We start from the raw sequence: 18,527 nt of genomic DNA, 5'->3' as shown, positions 1-18,527 counted from the left end.
TTGTATTGGCTGAGAATCATCTCTGTCAGCCAGCAGATCTTGGTGGTAATTTTGCCTTGGTTAAAATATTCAAAAGCTTGAAATGTGCATTGAGTCAGATGGGAGGAAGACTGCATCCTTAGGTACTGCAAGCAAAGCAAGCATGAAGCATACACAATGTCAAAATGTTCATGGCTAAGCCTCTGATGAGGGACTCAGTCATGATAGTATTTGTTTAAAGGGTTGGCTGGAGTGGTTCTTTGTGGACCTAATGGAAAACCAAAGTATTTGTTTTGCCTGGGCAAGCTTGTTTTTTTCCCAGCATATTTCAGAAAGAGGCACATCAACTTCTTTTCTCTGTGTCTGTTCTGTGACATGACAGGCATCTCTTCGGGCAAAAATATCTTGCAGTAATTTGTCTGACTATCACCAGACAGGTAAATAAAGCTTGAAAAGCAGATGTTTCAAAGAACAAATCCAAGCAGCACTAGACAATGTGATTTACGTTTAACTGTGCATCTTAACTTCTACAGATTTTCTGTTAATAACTGGAAAACAAATCTGTAAAAAACCAATGCTTAGAAGAAAACTATCCAAGATTTCACATACCCTATTTTCTTCTATGCTCTCATAAAAATGTGAACTTGTTAATAGTGAAAAAAATTATTCAATTAACTATAAATTCCTGTCATAAGATGCTAAAAGGGAATTGTTTAAACTGAATAGAGGTGAATCTAAATGGATAATGTACCCTATCAATTAAATGTACATGTGCTTAAAGCCATCATGTCCTAATCAACAGCTGTGATAGGGGCACACACATATGAAGTAAGATGGAGAGAGAGGGGGAGATTTTAACTGAATGTCTGTATTCTCTTGAACATTCAGTCAAGAATCAAATTAATCATTACAGACAGTAGGGGAACATGTTTGTGATGCCATGTTCTTCATACATGATATCTTCAAATACAGCATCCCAGTTCATTCATAGATGAAGTGTTTTAAAGAAACTGCCCAGCTGACGGTAGTTTATATCTTATTAAGAATGCCAGAACATTTTGATCATACCCAGGGGCAAATTACACCATTGCTGGTCAGCACACACTTGCTCATGCATGAAAGGGAGATGAGTCAGGAGATGTGTCACTGCATCCGTCTTCTGAAATGTTCTTCCACGAGCAATTTGCCTTTCTAGGGGCACCTAGTCAACAGAGAATGAGGCCAAAGAATCTGATACTCGGTGCATGGTGCTAAGGAGTCAGCTACAGAGGAGGAGGTCAGTGCTGAATGACACATTTCAAACTGTTCTTGGGTACAATAACTCATGTGTTCGCTCTACCTGTGCTCCAAGCCAGTTCCATTCAAAATTGGTGTTTTCTTGAATTAAGGTCATGAACCCAAACTTCTCAGATAAAATGACTTCCCACTTCTGGGAACTTGACTTCATTTCTGTCTCACAGTGCAAAGGTGGTCATGGCCTTGGCACGTAATTTTATTGTGGTGATGCCCTTACTGTTTTCAGGGTTTTTCACCCCTTTCCATGCATGCAAGAATTGTATTTATTTAAATATTCTTTGTTAATCTCCACATTCCCAGTAAGACATAACGATTCTGCTCCTCTTCATGTTGCATCTTGAATAAAATGTCTGTGGTTAGTACAGTTTGGTTCCAGTTCAGTGTTTTCAAGTGTGTATTTAACACTCTTGACGTGAAACAAATTACTTGGGCCCTCAGGCGACTTAGGGCCAGAGACACCTACTTTGTGAATTTAAAACAACTTTATGGGGCAGGCAGGTACACAGATGATCAGCTCAGCCAAAAAGCTGCTGCCTCTGGGCATGCGCATATTAGTTATCCAAGGATGTGTCTGTCAGGGATGCATTTTTCTTGCTGTCCTTTAAATGGCTTTAAGCCCGGCTTTTGTGAACACACTTCATGGCTTTGTTGCTCAAATTTGATTTAAGACGTGTTAAAGATATTTAAATGTGCGTTGGTTTCTTATCTTGAGTACAGAAGCACAGTTGAATAAAAAAAAACTATGCCAGAGGTCTCATGGAGACTATTTTTGGGACAAGGAAAGATTCTTCATTTCCAAAGCAATAGCAGGAAGTAGCAGAAACACTAGCAAGGCAATAGCAGGATTTGTGCAGATGCGTGTGCCACTGGGGAAGTCATTTTAATTGTCAGTTTTGCTGAAGCTGTGTGAGCATCTTTCACGAAAAAGTAGCAGAGAAGAAGGATGAGAAGAGAGCTGTGGAAGGCAGGAGACACAGAAAACTGTGCGTAAGCACACTCCTAAATATAGTTTGGATGTTATATCATTAACAGATATTCTGAGAAATTTTATTCTGCTTGAAGTCAAGTTATGTTACCAAAGAGCAAGGTATGTGGGGAAGCAGGAGGACAAGAGACATGGCTGATGCACTCCAAAATGTTTTCTCACAGAACTTGGGGGCGGAGAGAGATTCCTGGCCAGAATTTTTGTGGCAGGATTTTATCTCCTCAGGTTTGTGTGGAAGATTTGGACCATATATTTAGTTGTCAGATTGTTAGATGAGGGCTTCCATGTGGTAGTTCCATCAGAGCCCCTGCTGTGTTTGGGGTCTACTGTGTACTTTGAAAAATGCGTGCTCACTGTTATTACATGGAGATAAGCTTCAGTATATTTTTATCTACAAAATGTTTTGTGCATTGAATATCAAGTCTGACAGGCAGAGAAGCAGTTTCTGTGGTTGCTGGTTCTTACTCCCTGCTATTACAGAGAAACACCATCCATCCAGAGCATTATTTGCATGGCAATTTCTCCAGTGAGTAAAGAGATACAGGATACTTCAAATGAGTTGACCTTGCTATAAATAAACCCAGCTATACCTGAGGAAAACAGAATTACACTGTTTTCGTCAAGCTGGCCATAAAACTGAAATCCTCACTGAAAATACTGCAATTGCCACAGAATGCTGAACTGTCAGCTCATTTCTTTGCAAATCTAACCTCTCAGTAATTGTAAATCTAATTTGATGGAAAGTCCATTGGAACAATTTGCTGATCTTTGACATTCTCATTATGTATAATGCTTTGTAAAACACTCTCTGAAATAATCTAGTGTGGGGTTTTTTTTATTTTTTTTTTCTAGAATGGTTGCTGTGACCCTGATTTTGAGATTAAAAAAACATACATTTCAAGAAAATATAAATTATTAGAGGAAGACACACTGCCCTTTATATCACACAGAATTTTCCTCTGCCAACATACAGCTGCTTTCTGTGATGTAATTTCTAAGGTTTTATGTGAACTCTTGCTCCCTGATTCATGTGTGTCCTTTACTAGAAGGTAGGAGAAAAGTAACTGGTGAGCTTGTTGAATTTTTGAGAGTAACAGTGATGGCAACAATGTAAGACAAGAGAAAGTACAACGTAAAGCAGTAGTAGGATCTTGGCATCCATCTGCTGGATGTTAGTTGTTATTAACTGACAGTTATATATTAACTATTCATTTTAAGATGCAGAAATCTCACCTTTATTTTTTTTTCCTATTTATTCTTTGTTTTGGTGGCTTTCTTAGAAGGTCCAAGCCCAGCTTAGGGCAAGGCCACCATACATCAGGTTGCTCAGGGCCTCATTCTGGTGAGTTTTTCATATGTCCATGCATGGAGAACCCACAGCATCTCCGAGTAATTTGTTGCAGCATTTGACCATCCTTGTGGTGAAAAAGAATCTCTTAATTTCTAGTTGGGATTTTTGTTGTTCCAGCTTATGTCCATTGTCTCTCATCTCCACGCACATCTAAGGAAAGTCCGGCTGAACCATCTCTTCTCCTTCCCACGTAGTAGCTGGAGATAGCAATAGTGTTTTCTCCCTTAACTCTCTCTTCTTAAGCACAAAATGATGTAATTCTCTCAGCATCTCCTCATGCATTATGTGCTCCAGCCCCCAACCACCTTGTTGACCCTTTCTGTCTATGAGTGCAAGCAGCCACAAATTAAGCTGACCTTGGCAGGTTATGGATTTGCTGCTCTTTTATTGTTATCTGTCATTCACAAGCACTGTCATACTTAACACGTGAGATATAATGCATTATGACTCCTACTTGCAGAGAGTACCATGAAGTTTTAACCACTTAAACAGCATGGTAATGAAAGGCACAAATGTCCCTTGAACTAATAAACATGTTCATGTGCTGAAACGGTCGCTTAGATTACTAAGAGAAGTCATTCTACCTGTACACACATTATTTTAGAACATTAACATTTTATTGTGACTGTTGGGGTTGCTTTTGTTGCTCGGTGGTCACAAAAATGGTGGGCTTACTTTGCAATACCGTTCCCTGAAACCTTGACAGCTAGATACGGGTTTGATTGCTTCATGTAATTTTAAAGTTCCAAACGGTGTTGTTGCATTTGATTAGCATACAAATAAAGCATCTAATATTTAACTGGTCCTCAGAGATATTAGGAACTTAGTGTAACTAAATACAAAGAAGTTTTCATCATAATTTCTAAGTTTAATTGTAATGCATAAATTATTAGCACTTGTGAGAAAGTAGGCATTATCGGGATGAAAAAGAAAACTGAAGCCAGGAGACTATAGCTGTTAATTTTTTAAACATTAATTCTACTCTACCTTCTTGTATTAGCTGACATACATCTTCAATGATTCCATCATTAAAATGGAACAAGTTTTCCTATTAAATTCAAGGTTATTTATGAACCCAAGGGTTCATGTCGACCTGGTTAACAACGTTTAACAACATTCCTAGTACTTCTCTGTTTGTTTCCATAATCTGGAAGTAGTTTCATCTTATTTCTGGCTTATTCCCATATTTCTGTTTATTTTTATCTTCATCAATTATCTGGTGTGAATTACTTTCAGTAATGTAGCTGTGTAAGACTATCTTATTCAGTCTTATCTCTTGGAAATAAAAGCATCCAGCTATTAATTTCTTCATTATGCAAAGTCATAATAATAGTTGCTCTCTATCCTTCTATAAAAAAAAATTAAAAATATATCCAACAAAAGCTTGGTAAAAATTAAACCCAGAGAAACCCATTTCAAATATTTTTAAATACTTTTAGGTGAAATATTGTTTGTAAGGGCAGGTGAAGTACCTGCCTTACTGCTACTACCACAATATGTAAAAATCATTCTTTTACAAGTCATTCTGTGAGTCAAGGTAAGACATTGTTCATAGTCAAGGTAAGACATTGTTCACGAGTCTCACTTTACTTCAGAGGAACTGTGGCTCAGATAAAGAGAACACTTTGACAAAGCACACACTCGGGGATTTCTGGTAAGGCAAGGATTTAAATTTGATTTTCCATGCTTATTCCCTGGAAAACCCTTTGTCTCAAGGGACATCTCACCAGCGTGATGTCCTGGAGGAGCACCTCACACGTTGCTGGGCGCAGACTAAGTCACTGCTTGGCAGAGCAAGCGCACTTTTTTGTGATTTTGCTGGACTGTGAGGTGCAAAAAAACCCCAAACCCTTTCCACCTTAAGTACGGAAATAGATTTTGAAGGAGCAGACCACATGCTGCCTCCTCGGCCCAGGTGACAGGAGCAGGTCTTTGATGAGAGGCTGCTGCCAGCGAGGGGGGCTCTTTGATTATGTGCTGCCCGACGCCGCGGGCTCGCTGCTGCTGCTGGCGCCAGAGCCAGCCCTGCTGGTGGCAGAGAGGAGCCGTCGCGATGGGCTCTGAATTCATGAATCTCACCTCCACGGGAGGAGGAGCAGCCTGCTGAAGCTTTCCAGAAGACTAAAAACACTGCTTCTCACAGCTAAAGGATTCCTACCTGTTTCTTAAATGTACCCGTGTCTCCTTTGGTAGCCAGTGTCTTGCAAACTGGAGCTGGGATTTAACATGCCAGTTGCAGCTCAGCAAAGGTGCTTAATCGTTTTTTAAGTCCCATTTGTTGGGTGCCTGCATGTTTTACTGAATTAAGGGTTGTAACACCCTTGAAATATCCACATTTGGCTTCATATCTTTCAGAAATAATCTCTGGATTTCAGCTGAATGTACAGTCTACGAGCTACATGTTGGGAATTATATTGTTGAGATGTTGGTTAGATAGTCATAACTAAAATTTCACTAACAAAAGCTTCTGCATCAAGCAGAATACCATAATGAACAAAATCATTGAAGACCATCTTTATTTTTAATGAGTTTTAGCGTGCAGAATACTTCAGAGAGAACCATCATGTCCCTTACATGGTGTAATGTAAAGGGAGCAGTCTTGTTAGGAAGACAGAAAGAGGTAAAGAAAAGAAGTTCAGCAGTGGCATTGGGAAGAGCTTTGTTTGGAACATTGTTTTCTGCTTTCACATTTTGTGTTCTTGACTTCCTTAAAGAGAGGACTAAGTTTTTAGAGGTCTTTTAAGAGGAAGTGTCATTTAATGAACCACTTCAGGTAAGAAAGAGTGGATGCTAAGTGATGTGGGCTAATGAGACAATTCAGGTTGAAGGGTTTATATGGAAAATCTCATGCGGTTAGAATAAGAACTGAGTAGGGAAAGGAAGGGAAAGTTACTTGTTGGAGTGATGAAATAGTAGATGAGGAGAACATTTCTAGAGCAAAAAATGACCCATGAGATTTTTCTTTGGCTCATAGCATTTCCAAGAACTTTTTCCAGACCATTGTCGAGGTGGAAACTAATTTTAACACTGCAATACAAAGATGCTGTCCTTTTAAGAGCTGTAGAGTAGCAAGGGCTTTCTGCTGAGCTTTAGAGCAACAATTTACAGTGCTAGAGCTCTCCTTGGTAGGCAGCATCTTGATTTACACAGAATATCCCAGTACACTTTCTGGACAAAATGAATGTTCCATAAGAACCATGACAATGTGACCAGAAATATCCACAGTTTGAGTAGGAGATGGTGTTTGCACCAGTATTTTCAATTTTGAATTAATTTTATCGTTGTTCTGTGAGTTATAAAGCTCGAGAAGCTGTAAATCATAAGAACAGCCCTTTTAACCACAATTTGTTGCTCTGTGAATATCCTCCAGACATTTTTGCCCAGCTTTTCTTTCTTACTGTAAGTTTTTAGAAGACCTTCAGCAATGTACTGAATTTTGACTCTCCGCATGTTGCAGCCACCACTGCAAGGAGAGCTGTAGAGTAAATGGTGAAATTTATTTTTTATTTTTTCCCTTGAAAATTGTATTGTTTCTTTTTGAATTGGCTGGTTGGGATTTTTCTTTAAGGGAAGGCCCTGAACCCCTGAATTTCTGTTCAGAGAGAGGCCTGCATTTCTTTTGCTGCAGATAGTGTATAATTTGACACTATTGGCACATTTTGCAGACTTGTCTGATTTTTAAAGTTCTCCTCAAGAACTGTTCCAGCACACTACTTACATTTATTTCCCCAGTGTTAGACTTTCTACAGCTTTCCAGCATCAGGAACAAGCTCAGGCTGCTATTAAATTGGGTTTGCCATCTTCAAATAGTGTGAGCACAATCAGCATTTAGTAAAATAAACATGGCCCCATTATTTCTTAATGCTTTGCTTAACAACTTTAAGATTAGACCGAGTCTCCCATACTCCCAGTAGGCAGCACTTAAACAGTGAGTAATATTTCTGTCTGCCGTAGTCAAGTAATCCCAAATGTAAGTAATTTACAGGATGGCATTAGGGACTGTTACAAGAGACATATTGTAATATGTCACTGAAAATCAGCCTGCCTCTGCACATTTGATCAACAGCCAGATGGAGGCTTTTATCACATTTATTTAATCTGAAATATACATAGTAATTACAGTGGACCTCTGATTTTTCAGTCCCAGGAGAAGGTAGGAAATGAATCCGTGGAAACTGGTGTGGATGTGACCCCCTTGGTAGAATCTGGATGCCTTGCAGCTAGTGGTGCTGACAGTAGGGATCATGCTGCTGGAAATGAATTCATGCTGCCAAGATTAAAAAAAAAAACCACGCCCATAAACCAAAATCTGGGGCTTTATTTTTTTATGAATACAGAAAGGCTTCAGGAAAGCAAAGATCAATGTTATTCTTAGCAAATCCGTTACCAATCAATGGCATGAAGAGCAAACAGTGTCTTACTAATAGCTGGATGGTATTTAACTTTAAGGCATCTGAAAACAACAGTCTTAATGTTCCCACAGGAGAATTTGGTTAAGCTATTGGATTCCATCAAGCATGTCATTATTAAATGGGGAAAATATTGTTGACATGAAGAATGGATAGCATTCGATTAAGCCAGAGGCTAAAATTCAAACAAATTGAAGATAGTTTTATTTTTTGGGCAGAAACTTCACAAATGGATGTTACTGCTGTCCCAAAAATTTTGCAAAAGATTTTATGCCCTAATTAGAGCAGCTATAGAAGATGCCTCACGTATTCACAGTGGTGCACACTTTCTTATCAATAATTTACTCCTCTTTTCAGTTACTCTGTGCATTACCACAGACTGTCTCCGCTAATGTCTCTCACATCTCTCTTTCTGAGATGAGCTGGATCAGTCAACATCCTGTCTTGGATCAGTTACCCTAACCTCAAATATGCCTGGCTAATCTTCCGGAGATATATTGACAGATAAAATATACTACTAACTGCCAAAGAAGAATTTCTGTTACAATTACTCATTCTGAGTAATCCCATGACAGATTAAATTACTATTCAGCATGAATAAGGTGTCAGATTCTGGCTGTAAGTGGCTGGTTTACTGGGGTGTTTTGATGTCATTATAGGCTTATAATTATTCTAATCTGATTTGGTAAGAAAAAATTAGTATGACAAGCATAAAGAATTCATTTGAACAATAGGTTTTCTTCCACCACAGACTAAGTTTTAATTAGAGCTGTTCTTCAATTAAATTGAATCTGCCCTTCTTGGTTTTAAAACTCTCATGAACGTATTCAGTACACTGTACCTTGTACAACTGTGAATCTGTTACTGCCTCTCTGATCCTTATGCAACCGTACCTGTTCTTGGCTAACTTCATGTGTGTGGCTCTGCTTTACTGGTGAGAAAGCCTTCTCCTCCCCAGCTTCTGCCATCTCTCTCTCTCTCCACTTCACTGATCCTCTCCATCCATTTGTTTCATGCCGTTTCTTAACTGAAAGTATGTCTTTCCTCCACTGCTTACTTGAGGCGGTATTTATTATTTGAGCTCTCGCTGATTAGCTCTGAGAAGCAATCTGTGAGGGAGTTCACATAACATCACAAAAAACAAGGTGGCAAAGAGGTCACAGTGGGAATATTATGCTACTTTCTGCTAGTCTTAAGCTATTGGGACTTCCTTAATTTAGCAGAGTAACTTCCTTAAGTGCTTTAGCGATCACTCTCTTAGCAGTCTCACCATAGTTCCTGGTGTGTAGTTATGGTGATAATGAGTTGCTTTCTCACAGTATGTGAAAGATAAGGCTGCCAGAGACCATCTGAGTGCCTGGCCCCAGCCCTTGCAGTGGCAGCCAGCAACAGATGCCCACGCTCAGCAAATTCCACAGAGCACTTGTGCCATGATCCCTTCCCACACAGTCGTGTTCGCGTTTTCTCCAGCAAACCAAAGTCTGTAGGAAGCAGCCGAAAGCCACAACTAAAAGGTACTACGAGGAAGGGAGCAGAAAAGGACGTTGGCATTTCCAGTTTCTGTGTTAATTAGGGAATGGTTTAATATTTATAGAGATAATTAACTTCTGGTGACAGGAAAAGGAGTTGTGCACACACCTACTCCATCTGGTCTCTGGCCTTTTTCTGGTGAAGAAAACCAAGAAGAGCAGGGATCCTCTTATATTTATTGATTTTCTAGGTAGAGATGGTTTTTTGTTTTGTTTTTTGTTTTTTTTAATATCTAATAGGTAGATGTTTCCAAACTTCAGTCTGCTATTTTTTGTTTTCTGCAATGAAGGCACTGAGCATTCTGGAACTTCACTGGAAGATGAAAATTAAAATGCTGGAACAGTCAACTCATTCAACTTAACAGGGAAATTCTCATGTCATCTGTGCCAGTTGTCTCTTTCCCTACAGTCTCCTGTTTCAGTAGAAAGAAGTTATAGCTGGATGGGCTACAAGTATTTCTTCAGACCCAGAACTGACCTAATTATCCTCTACAGGAAATAAGATGAAGACAAAAAATTGCAGATTTCAGATCCTTTTATTTCTAAGACAAAGTCTGAAGCAATTAATGAGTTTATTGACAGCCAAAAATATAATGTTGTCAATAGAAAAATCTTTTATGTGCTCTAATTAGAGGAACTGTTCCCTTTTAAAGCAGCATTTAAAAAAAAAAAATCTTAAAAAAACCCCATGTCAATGACACAGGCACAAAATCTGGAAGAAGGCTCTAAGGACCCTGAAAATTATTGTTAAACTTTTCATCTTAACATTGTAGGTATACAGTTCTCTTCCAAGCATTTAAAAAAAATACATTTACAAAATCAATAGGTAAGAGTAACGCTTTTATTCACTATGAAAGGGGCCACCTACCTACTCACAAATACACATCAGAAGACACTTGGGTTTTTCTCACCACTGAAGAAAGTCTGAGATTCACGAGAACAACACGAGCTCTTCAAAAGGAGCTGTGGTTTTCAGCTGCTGAAACATTAGTGTGGGACTTACCCTTCTGGGATGTGGGCCCTTCTTAATAGGAATGTATATATAATTCAGTACTGTGAAAAAAAAAAAAGAGGCAAAATGGGCCAAATGTACTACTGCAGTAACATGGGAAGAAAAGGGTATCAATTCCTTTGAAGATTTACAAGTAAACTTTTTCCTTGCCTGTCTTCTGTATGGTTGATGATGCTCTACTATTAAAATAGCAGTTTGTATATGCTGTATATTAGTACACTGTTCTTCTTTGCTTCAGGCACTGAAGGAAAAAAGGAGCTTGTCACATATTTTAAGTTAGGAATCAGTTAATAACAAAACACATTTTCAATGAATTTTGCAACCGGCCCCTTTGGGCAGCTACTCTTTGCAATTTAAATGAAGGTGCAGAAACTTTCTTTTCCTCCTTAACAAGTTTCACGTACATTTATTTTGGTGGTTAGTAGTATATTACAAAAGGAGATTAAAAGTACCTATTTCAGCACTCTAGGCCAGGCAGGGGAAATTGAACTCCGGGGTGCCCAAATTAAGATGCTAAAGTGGGTAAATTCTACTTACCAGCATTTATCACAGAGAACACTACTGCCACTTTTCCTAAGGCAAATACCTTGTCAGCTATCACTTCAGTCTAACTTTCTATCCATATTGTGAGAAAATTCCTACTTCAATCTTTTTTCCTACTGATGTAAGACCAAATCACTGAGGTTCTGTTTTTGAGGTTTTGGGATTTCTTTGGTTTTGCTGTCGGGGTTTTTTTATTTGGTTAGTTTGGTTTGGTTTAAATCTTACTTTTTTTCCCAAAATTTGCATTGGTGGGACAGTTAAATATCATATGGGTCCTATGTCTAAATCTGGCTGATTATATTTGTCTAACTACATTTTAAAACCCAAGTTTGTGGCATAAGCTGCAGAAGGAAATCTCCTCTGGTTTCCATGAGATGCCTCGTGGCTGACTGCCTTTTTAGCTGAATTATAGAAATCCTGCAGTGTGAGCTGACCCCTTATGAGACAGGAGGGAAGAGAAGCAGGAAGGGTAGGTTTTAGAAGAAAGGGGAAAAAGGTGATGTAGGAAAGGCTCAGATGTTATAAATGCCACCTAACCATGTGAAAAGCCTCAAACAGGATCTTTGCCATATTGGGCACTAAAGTATTTGCAATGGAGACACAACTCTAATGAAAAATTAGAGAACTCTAATGAAAAATTGATTCTTGGGCAGAGATTTTGACTGAAACTTTTGTCTCTGTTAGGGTTTTTATAAAGGTATCTATCTTACACATTCCCTGATATCTAATACGGTCTGAGCTCCTGCTGTAACCTGTGCTCTCAGGTTAGTTATAGGAAAACAATAATCTTGAGATCTTTACTGCCTCTTAAAACTTGCTGTAATGGATCCATGGTTCTTAAGTAATTTGGAGAGAGTGAGAGCGTGATCACACAAGGTATCTCTCCTTAGGAAATCAAGCTGACATGCAGGGAAATGTCAGTGGGTGATATTCCTAATGTAACTTACATTCACTGGTGGACTCCACAAAACCCAAAACTACTTGCTTTCCATAGTTTTTTGCAGTTTGGTCTCTGCTGGCCAGAGCACTTGAAAGTAGTGCAGTTGTAGATTCCTCATAATTTGTGGTTCCTTGACAGATTCTCTCCAGAAATGTTTGCTGTCTCCCACCACTCCTTTTCACTCCTGTCTGCACCAATTCAACAGCCTCTCATATATAACAGAGTAATTTATTTAATTTTCGTACTTTTTGGGTTTCTCCACCCTAAAATGCACATTGCTTTACTGATCTGATTTTGAGCCAGGTCCTTCACACAATTGCTTTTGCAAGAGTGTGATGTGTTGGCAAGTTGTACTGGGGGTGACAGAAAGACCCTGAATATAGGGAAAGAAGCAGGAGTCATTTGAAGAGATTTTTCCACCAAATTGTAACATGGAGCCCCAGGATCCCTTGCTGGAGTGATTCTACTGTGCCACAGCAATTGATTATTCATGAAATCAGTAAAAGTGACTGTAGGTTGGTGGTTTCAGTCCTTCTGTGAGAAATGGGACATCCCTGTTCTTTTCCCAGCCTTAAGGAACAGTCATTTATGAATAATACATATACTTATATCTCTTCATTTTATGAATGCTATTTAAGCTCCACAGCAAATTAGGACCTTTATTTCCAGTTTTTCTTTTAGTAGAAATGGCTAAAATAAAGGATGCCTCAAACCTGGGTCATCTCAGAGTGATTTTTTTTAAAAAAAATCAGGTGTGAGATAAAAATACATGTTGATAAAGTTCTGCAGTAGAGGGGACCACTTGAACATGTATTCCCAAAAATATGCCATTTCAGCATTCACAAATGTACTTGTTCTGCCTTGGCTCAGGAAAGGGTTATCTGACCCTTTCCTGCAGCCTGCTCAGTCAAGTCAACTATGCATAAATAAGAAGGAAACTTATGCATGAAGAAACTGAAATTAGATGAATAATTAACATATACTTTATGCAAAAGCATGAAAAACTGTTCCAAAATTTCTCTGCTTAACTAAAGTGTGAATTCATATTAAAATATTCTACACTGAAACTTTGTCAGCAGGTCATAAAAGCTCATATCTACTTATTTAATGGGTCTAAGATTTGCCTGATGTGTTTTATTTCCTGATGAACGATACATTTTTTTTTTCCACTCTTAGTCATTTTAAGAGTGTTATTTAATTTAAATGTGTGTTATTTCGTTTAAGTGTATTCACTGTTTGTGAACAAACAGTAATGGCCAAACCCCAGAAACTGAAAATGGGTACATCTTCACAGCATCAGCAATCAGTACTTTGAAGAGGCTTCCTAAATTTAGAACAAAAGCAAATAAAAGAGAATTATGAGCTTCTGTGTCATTATCTTTCTATAAGATTTTCTTAGTCTCATCAAAAGATGAAATAAACAGAAGAAGAACTGATCTTTGATGAAGATCAGATTGCAAAATTGTAATTTCACTGTTTCAGACCATGACTACTGTAGCTGCCTGTGGTCATGCAGGAAAAACCCAGTATATATGTGAAACAGTAACAGTGTAATCTAATTTTTTTTTAATGGAAACAGCTGGATTCTAAGTATGTATAATGCTGTATAGATACCTAAAATACAAAAAGGCATAGTTTCCAAATCCCTGTATTTCTATTTTTCAAATACTGTTCAGGCACATTTTGACATAGAAATTATTTATACGATGATAGATATCCCCAGATCTATAATTCACTCATGGGGCTTAGGTCACTTCATGAAAGGCAAAAGTATAGTGCATTACTCTGTATGCATAATGTAGAGCATATTTATATTTAATGCTAACATTATTTTTCAATGAGGAGACTATTCATGAGGTACGCTTCCTGTTCAGAATATTGTTTATGTTGTACAGGTTTTCATTTTGAGACAAAAAAATGCTTGTTTCCCAAGAAAACGTTGGCCACATTTAACAATCTTCATTTCCTTCTTCTCCATCTTTCCCTTCCTCTCCTTCCTTTCCTTTTTTCTTTTCAATAAATAAACTGTTCATTGGTAATATATATTATTATAATATGTATAATATTGTACATTGGTAATAGGTCATGTATAAGTTTTTCCTGGACAAACTTCGCTAGGAATGCTAACCAATATAATTTGACCTTGATAGCAAGGTTGAGATTATAGCAAAATATATAATACTGCTTTTGCAATCCAATGAATACCTACATTAATTTTAATGTTAAAAAATTCAACCTATAGCACATTATAATCTCATTAATCTATGCTATTAGGTGGAAATCTTATGTTTATGCTGGCTTTAGGTCACTTCATGTAGTCACATCAGGTATGTCAGAGGAGGAGTGAGTCACTATATACAGGATGAAAATAGAGAGGAGTACTCATCTCAGTGTATTGTGAGGATTTTTATCTATAATGTTTATTAAAGCTCGCAGAGGACATACACTGTAAATCAGGGTATTGAGGTAAGGCTGTGCACTTCAATCAGCTTTTCAAAAAATACCTCTGAAGTTCTGTGCTAACCCTTGTCTGGATTATCATCTGCATCAGGAAGTTTATTATCCCTTGAAATATCTCCTTTCGTTCTTTTATGTTACTGCCAGTAAACCAGCAGGAGTAGTTAGTTTTTATTGGGAAAACATGTTCTGGCTGCTCCTGACCCAGCATTGTAGAAGAGCATCTCCTGCAGGTCACACACAGGACCTGGTCCTCAGAACCCTTCGTGCTGCAGGGAGGAGGTTTACCTCAACATTGCCACAGGCACCACAAAAGGAGGAATTTTCTCGGTGGCTCAACCAGGCTGACATTCCTGCAGCAAGCTGTCACCTCTCATCTTATCAAGTGACCAGTCGCCTCCTCCTCGCTCCTCTCGGAAAACAAAGCCCCTGCAAGGCACGGGAGAGGATGGCAGCACGCTCCAAGCTCTTGCTGTGCCAAGGCAGTGCTTCAGCATTCTTGCTTCACCCCGTGAGTCTGCTGGTGCACAGAACTCGGGGTTCAGTTTTAATCATCAAAACAGAGCCTAAGTGCCCTTGGACTGATTATGTGTGCTCAGCATACCAACAACAGCACCATACCAGGAGCTCTGTGGAGATGGAGGAGGGAGCAGCCACAGCTGACTTTATAAGGTGTTTGTAGCTTTTTTTGAGGCCCTAAACCTACTACTTGCCATCATGTCCACATGATGTGGTCAGCTTCCCCAAAGCCCTCTTGGCAGCCAGAAGAGAACAATGTGGGAGCTCTGAAAGCCAGCAACAAGTGACAGTCATGTCTGATGAACCCAGTGAGTGCAAAGAGCAGAACTGAATCTGTAACAGTGGCCGTACCACTCTGTGCTCCAGCAAACCTGGAAGTGTGGTTTCAGAATGCCTCACAGATTACAAAAGGAGGGGGAAACATGATTCTTTTATTTATATAACATTATATTTATGTACACTTGTATGTTCGTAGATCATAGAATGTCTTGAGTTGGAAGGGACCACAAAGATCATCTAGTTCCGTGGGCAGGGACACCTTCCTCTAGACCAGGTTGCATAAAGCCCCATCCATCCTGGCTTTGAACGCTTTCAGGGATGGGGCATCCACAGCTTCTCTGGGCAACCTCTTCCGGTGCCTCACCACCCTCACAGTAAAGAATTTTTTCCTAGTATCTAATTTAAAACTAATATCTCTCAGTTTAAGGCCATTTCCCCTTGTCATATCATTACATCCTCTTGTAAATAGTCCCTCTCCATCTTTCTCATAGGCTCCCTTCAGGTAATGGAAGGCCCCAATTATGCCACCCTCAAGCCTTCTCTTCTCCAGGTTGAATAATACTAATTCTCTCAGCCTTTCCTCATAGGAGAGGTGCTCCATGCCTCTATTAATGTTGGTGGCCCTCCTCTGGACTCGCTCCAACAGGTCCATGTCCTTCCTGTGCAGGGGACCCCAGACCTGGAGGCAGAACTGCAGGTGGGATCTCCCCAGGGCAGAGCAGAGGGGCACAATCCCCTCCCTCACCTCCTGCCCACACTGTGGGATCAGCCTAGGATACAATTGGCTTTCTGGGCTGCCAGCAAACATGGCTGGGTCACGTCCAGTCTCTCATCCACCAGCACCCCCCAGGTCCTTCTCAGAAGGGCTGCTCTTGATCTGTTCATCTTCCAGCCTGTGTTGATAGCGGGCATTGCCCCTACCCAGGTGCTGGACCCCGCACTTGGCATTGTTAAACCTCATGAGATTCCCACACCAGATGTACCCATACATTCTGCTGCTACACAATGATCATGGTCAGCAGACTGTGATTGTGGTATTATGGAATCACACTGCCCCAGCAGTATCAGAGGCCCTTCTAATCATCTTCAGGGACTCGTCCTCTTTTCTGTGTAAATATGTTTCCTGCCTTTCCCTTTTGCAAAGCAAAGAAGTTGTTTGCAAACTATTTGTGGGCTATAAACAGCTCATACAAGGGAAATGCCCTTGAAGCAGTGAGAGTGGACTGATTGCAGCCCACAGTACATGCTAATAGCATCTTCAGACAGTTGCTATTACTTCATAGCAGAGGCATTTTCATTATAATAGAAATCTTACCGTGATCCTTAGATTGAATTTTTACCTTCTTCTGCATATATCTGGTGTGTCAACAGTCACGGGTTGCTGGTTCACTGTTGAAAAGCTCCACAGAATTACTCACCGCTAAGTAGTGCCATTTCCCATGATTGCTTCTTTGCAACTTTTGTGAAGCATCAGGCAATGTAACAGGCTCGTGACCAGCACAGAAAGCTTGAATCTGACAGTATTCCTAGAGCTCAGAACAGAGTTAGTAAAATGAGCCTGCTAATACATGGTTATATCTATTGCAGGCTTACTCACATTGGGTATTAATCGAGCAGTCGTAGTAAGTTCACAAACTGTCACTTGAGGCTGAATGATGATCCTTCAGGTTGCCTGATACCTTTATCTGACCAAATTCATGCAGACTCAGCCATGTGCAGAGGAACTTGGCACGGCTGCACTTTATCTACCTTTTTATTTCTGGTGCAATAGGATAGGAATGAAGAGAAAAGAATATATAAGGGTTCCCCACTGAGAATCAATTCTATAAATTATGTATTATGCAGACACTATTCTGCTGATGCTATCCAATCCCCAATTCTCAGTTCCTTGTTTTTCCTTCTATAAATAGCTATGGCCAGGTTTTCAGTTGTAAAATGGTGAGGACAAAACTAGAAACCTTTCCCATTTAATAACCTCTGCCGAAAGAAGAATAAGGTAATATTTTTTGTAACAATGATGTCCTCAGGGTTTTAACAATCTGGGAATACAAGCAGCACTGTGTTGTTGATAAGTTACTGGGGGTAACAGTGGGAATAACCATGCTGAATATTAAAGAAGGAAATGCCCTATTTTCAGGATGATCAGTATAAAGCTTGGTATTCTGAATTTTCCCGTCATATTTTGTCTGTGTAGGACCACTCTTGCTTTTTGTTTCTCCCTCTAGATCCGAACGCTCTGGCTGGACAGACCGGACCTGACCACGCTCTTATAGGAGGAATAGTGGCTGTAGTTGTCTTTGTAACGCTATGTTCTATAATTCTCCTTGGTCGATACCTGGCAAGACATAAAGGTAGGACAAGTTTAACGGAAGTTTCGTCACTTTTGGAAGCAAGGCATGAATTCCCCTGGGAGTGCCATTCCCTTTCGCCTTCCCCCATCTGCTAAATGGTTTGAATAAAAGAGCTGAGTTCACAGTCCAGTTGCAAGTGAAGCCCCTGTGAATTTTGACCCGTTATCCAGTGGACTGGCTAAGGCAAAGGACACATCATCTTATAAGTCAGTTGTTTAGAGAAGCTAAGAGGTAAGGTTGCCCCTTGGTTTAGGCCCTTAACTTAGACACTTGATTACATGATCTCATAGTTTTATATATCAATTCTCAATATATATATATATATGTCAACTGAACAAGACTTTTCATTTCAATAAATTATGCTGATATTTTAAATTTGTATTCAAAAGATAATATTAGAAACCGGTGGTGAATTTTCAAATCAGTTTATCAAGGATCCCTCTGGAATAAGGGTTTAATTCCTGGGGCAAGATTTACTTTATTCAGTGATTTCACCATAAAAATTCTGCTCTTTTCATTTTCAGTCCCCTCTGCCCTTAAAGATGACAGGGATGGAGTGACACTGATTTCTGACTTCTCTATGATTTGATTTTGACCTGGTTAATTCCAAAATCATTTCTTGAGATTTAACCTCTGCATGTCTTGTAGACCTGTTCTTAAAAGTCAGTTGATTCCATGTCAGTCCCCTCAAAAGAATTTTAAAAAGGAATGAAGAGAGGATAAGTTTTGATATTAATTCATTAAATCTCATGTTAGATAATCATATGCCTAGCAAACATAAGCTCATAAAGACATCTTTTTAATTTGATTGGACTGTGTGAGGGAAAACCAAGATTTATTTTTTTTAATGAGCCAATGAAAGTGTGTCTCTTTTGTT

The 18,527-nt window shown here is 39.2% G+C and overlaps 1 protein-coding gene across 3 annotated transcripts in view; it reads left to right on the top strand.

Moving 5' to 3' along the window:
• CADM2 (cell adhesion molecule 2) overlaps nt 1–18,527 on the top strand; it is a 610,241-nt gene that overhangs the window by 583,412 nt on the left and 8,302 nt on the right. For all 3 annotated transcript variants that reach the window (XM_027692565.1, XM_027692563.1, XM_027692564.1), the window contains one exon: nt 17,525–17,650. In XM_027692565.1, coding sequence (XP_027548366.1) covers nt 17,525–17,650 — 126 coding nt within the window. The remainder of the gene's footprint in view (nt 1–17,524; nt 17,651–18,527) is intronic.

This window comes from Neopelma chrysocephalum, unplaced genomic scaffold (genome assembly GCF_003984885.1).
Source record: "Neopelma chrysocephalum unplaced genomic scaffold, ASM398488v2 Primary Assembly neopelma1_87, whole genome shotgun sequence".
Classification (NCBI taxonomy): Eukaryota; Metazoa; Chordata; class Aves; order Passeriformes; family Pipridae; genus Neopelma; species Neopelma chrysocephalum.
This window is presented reverse-complemented; position numbering and strand designations above follow the sequence as displayed.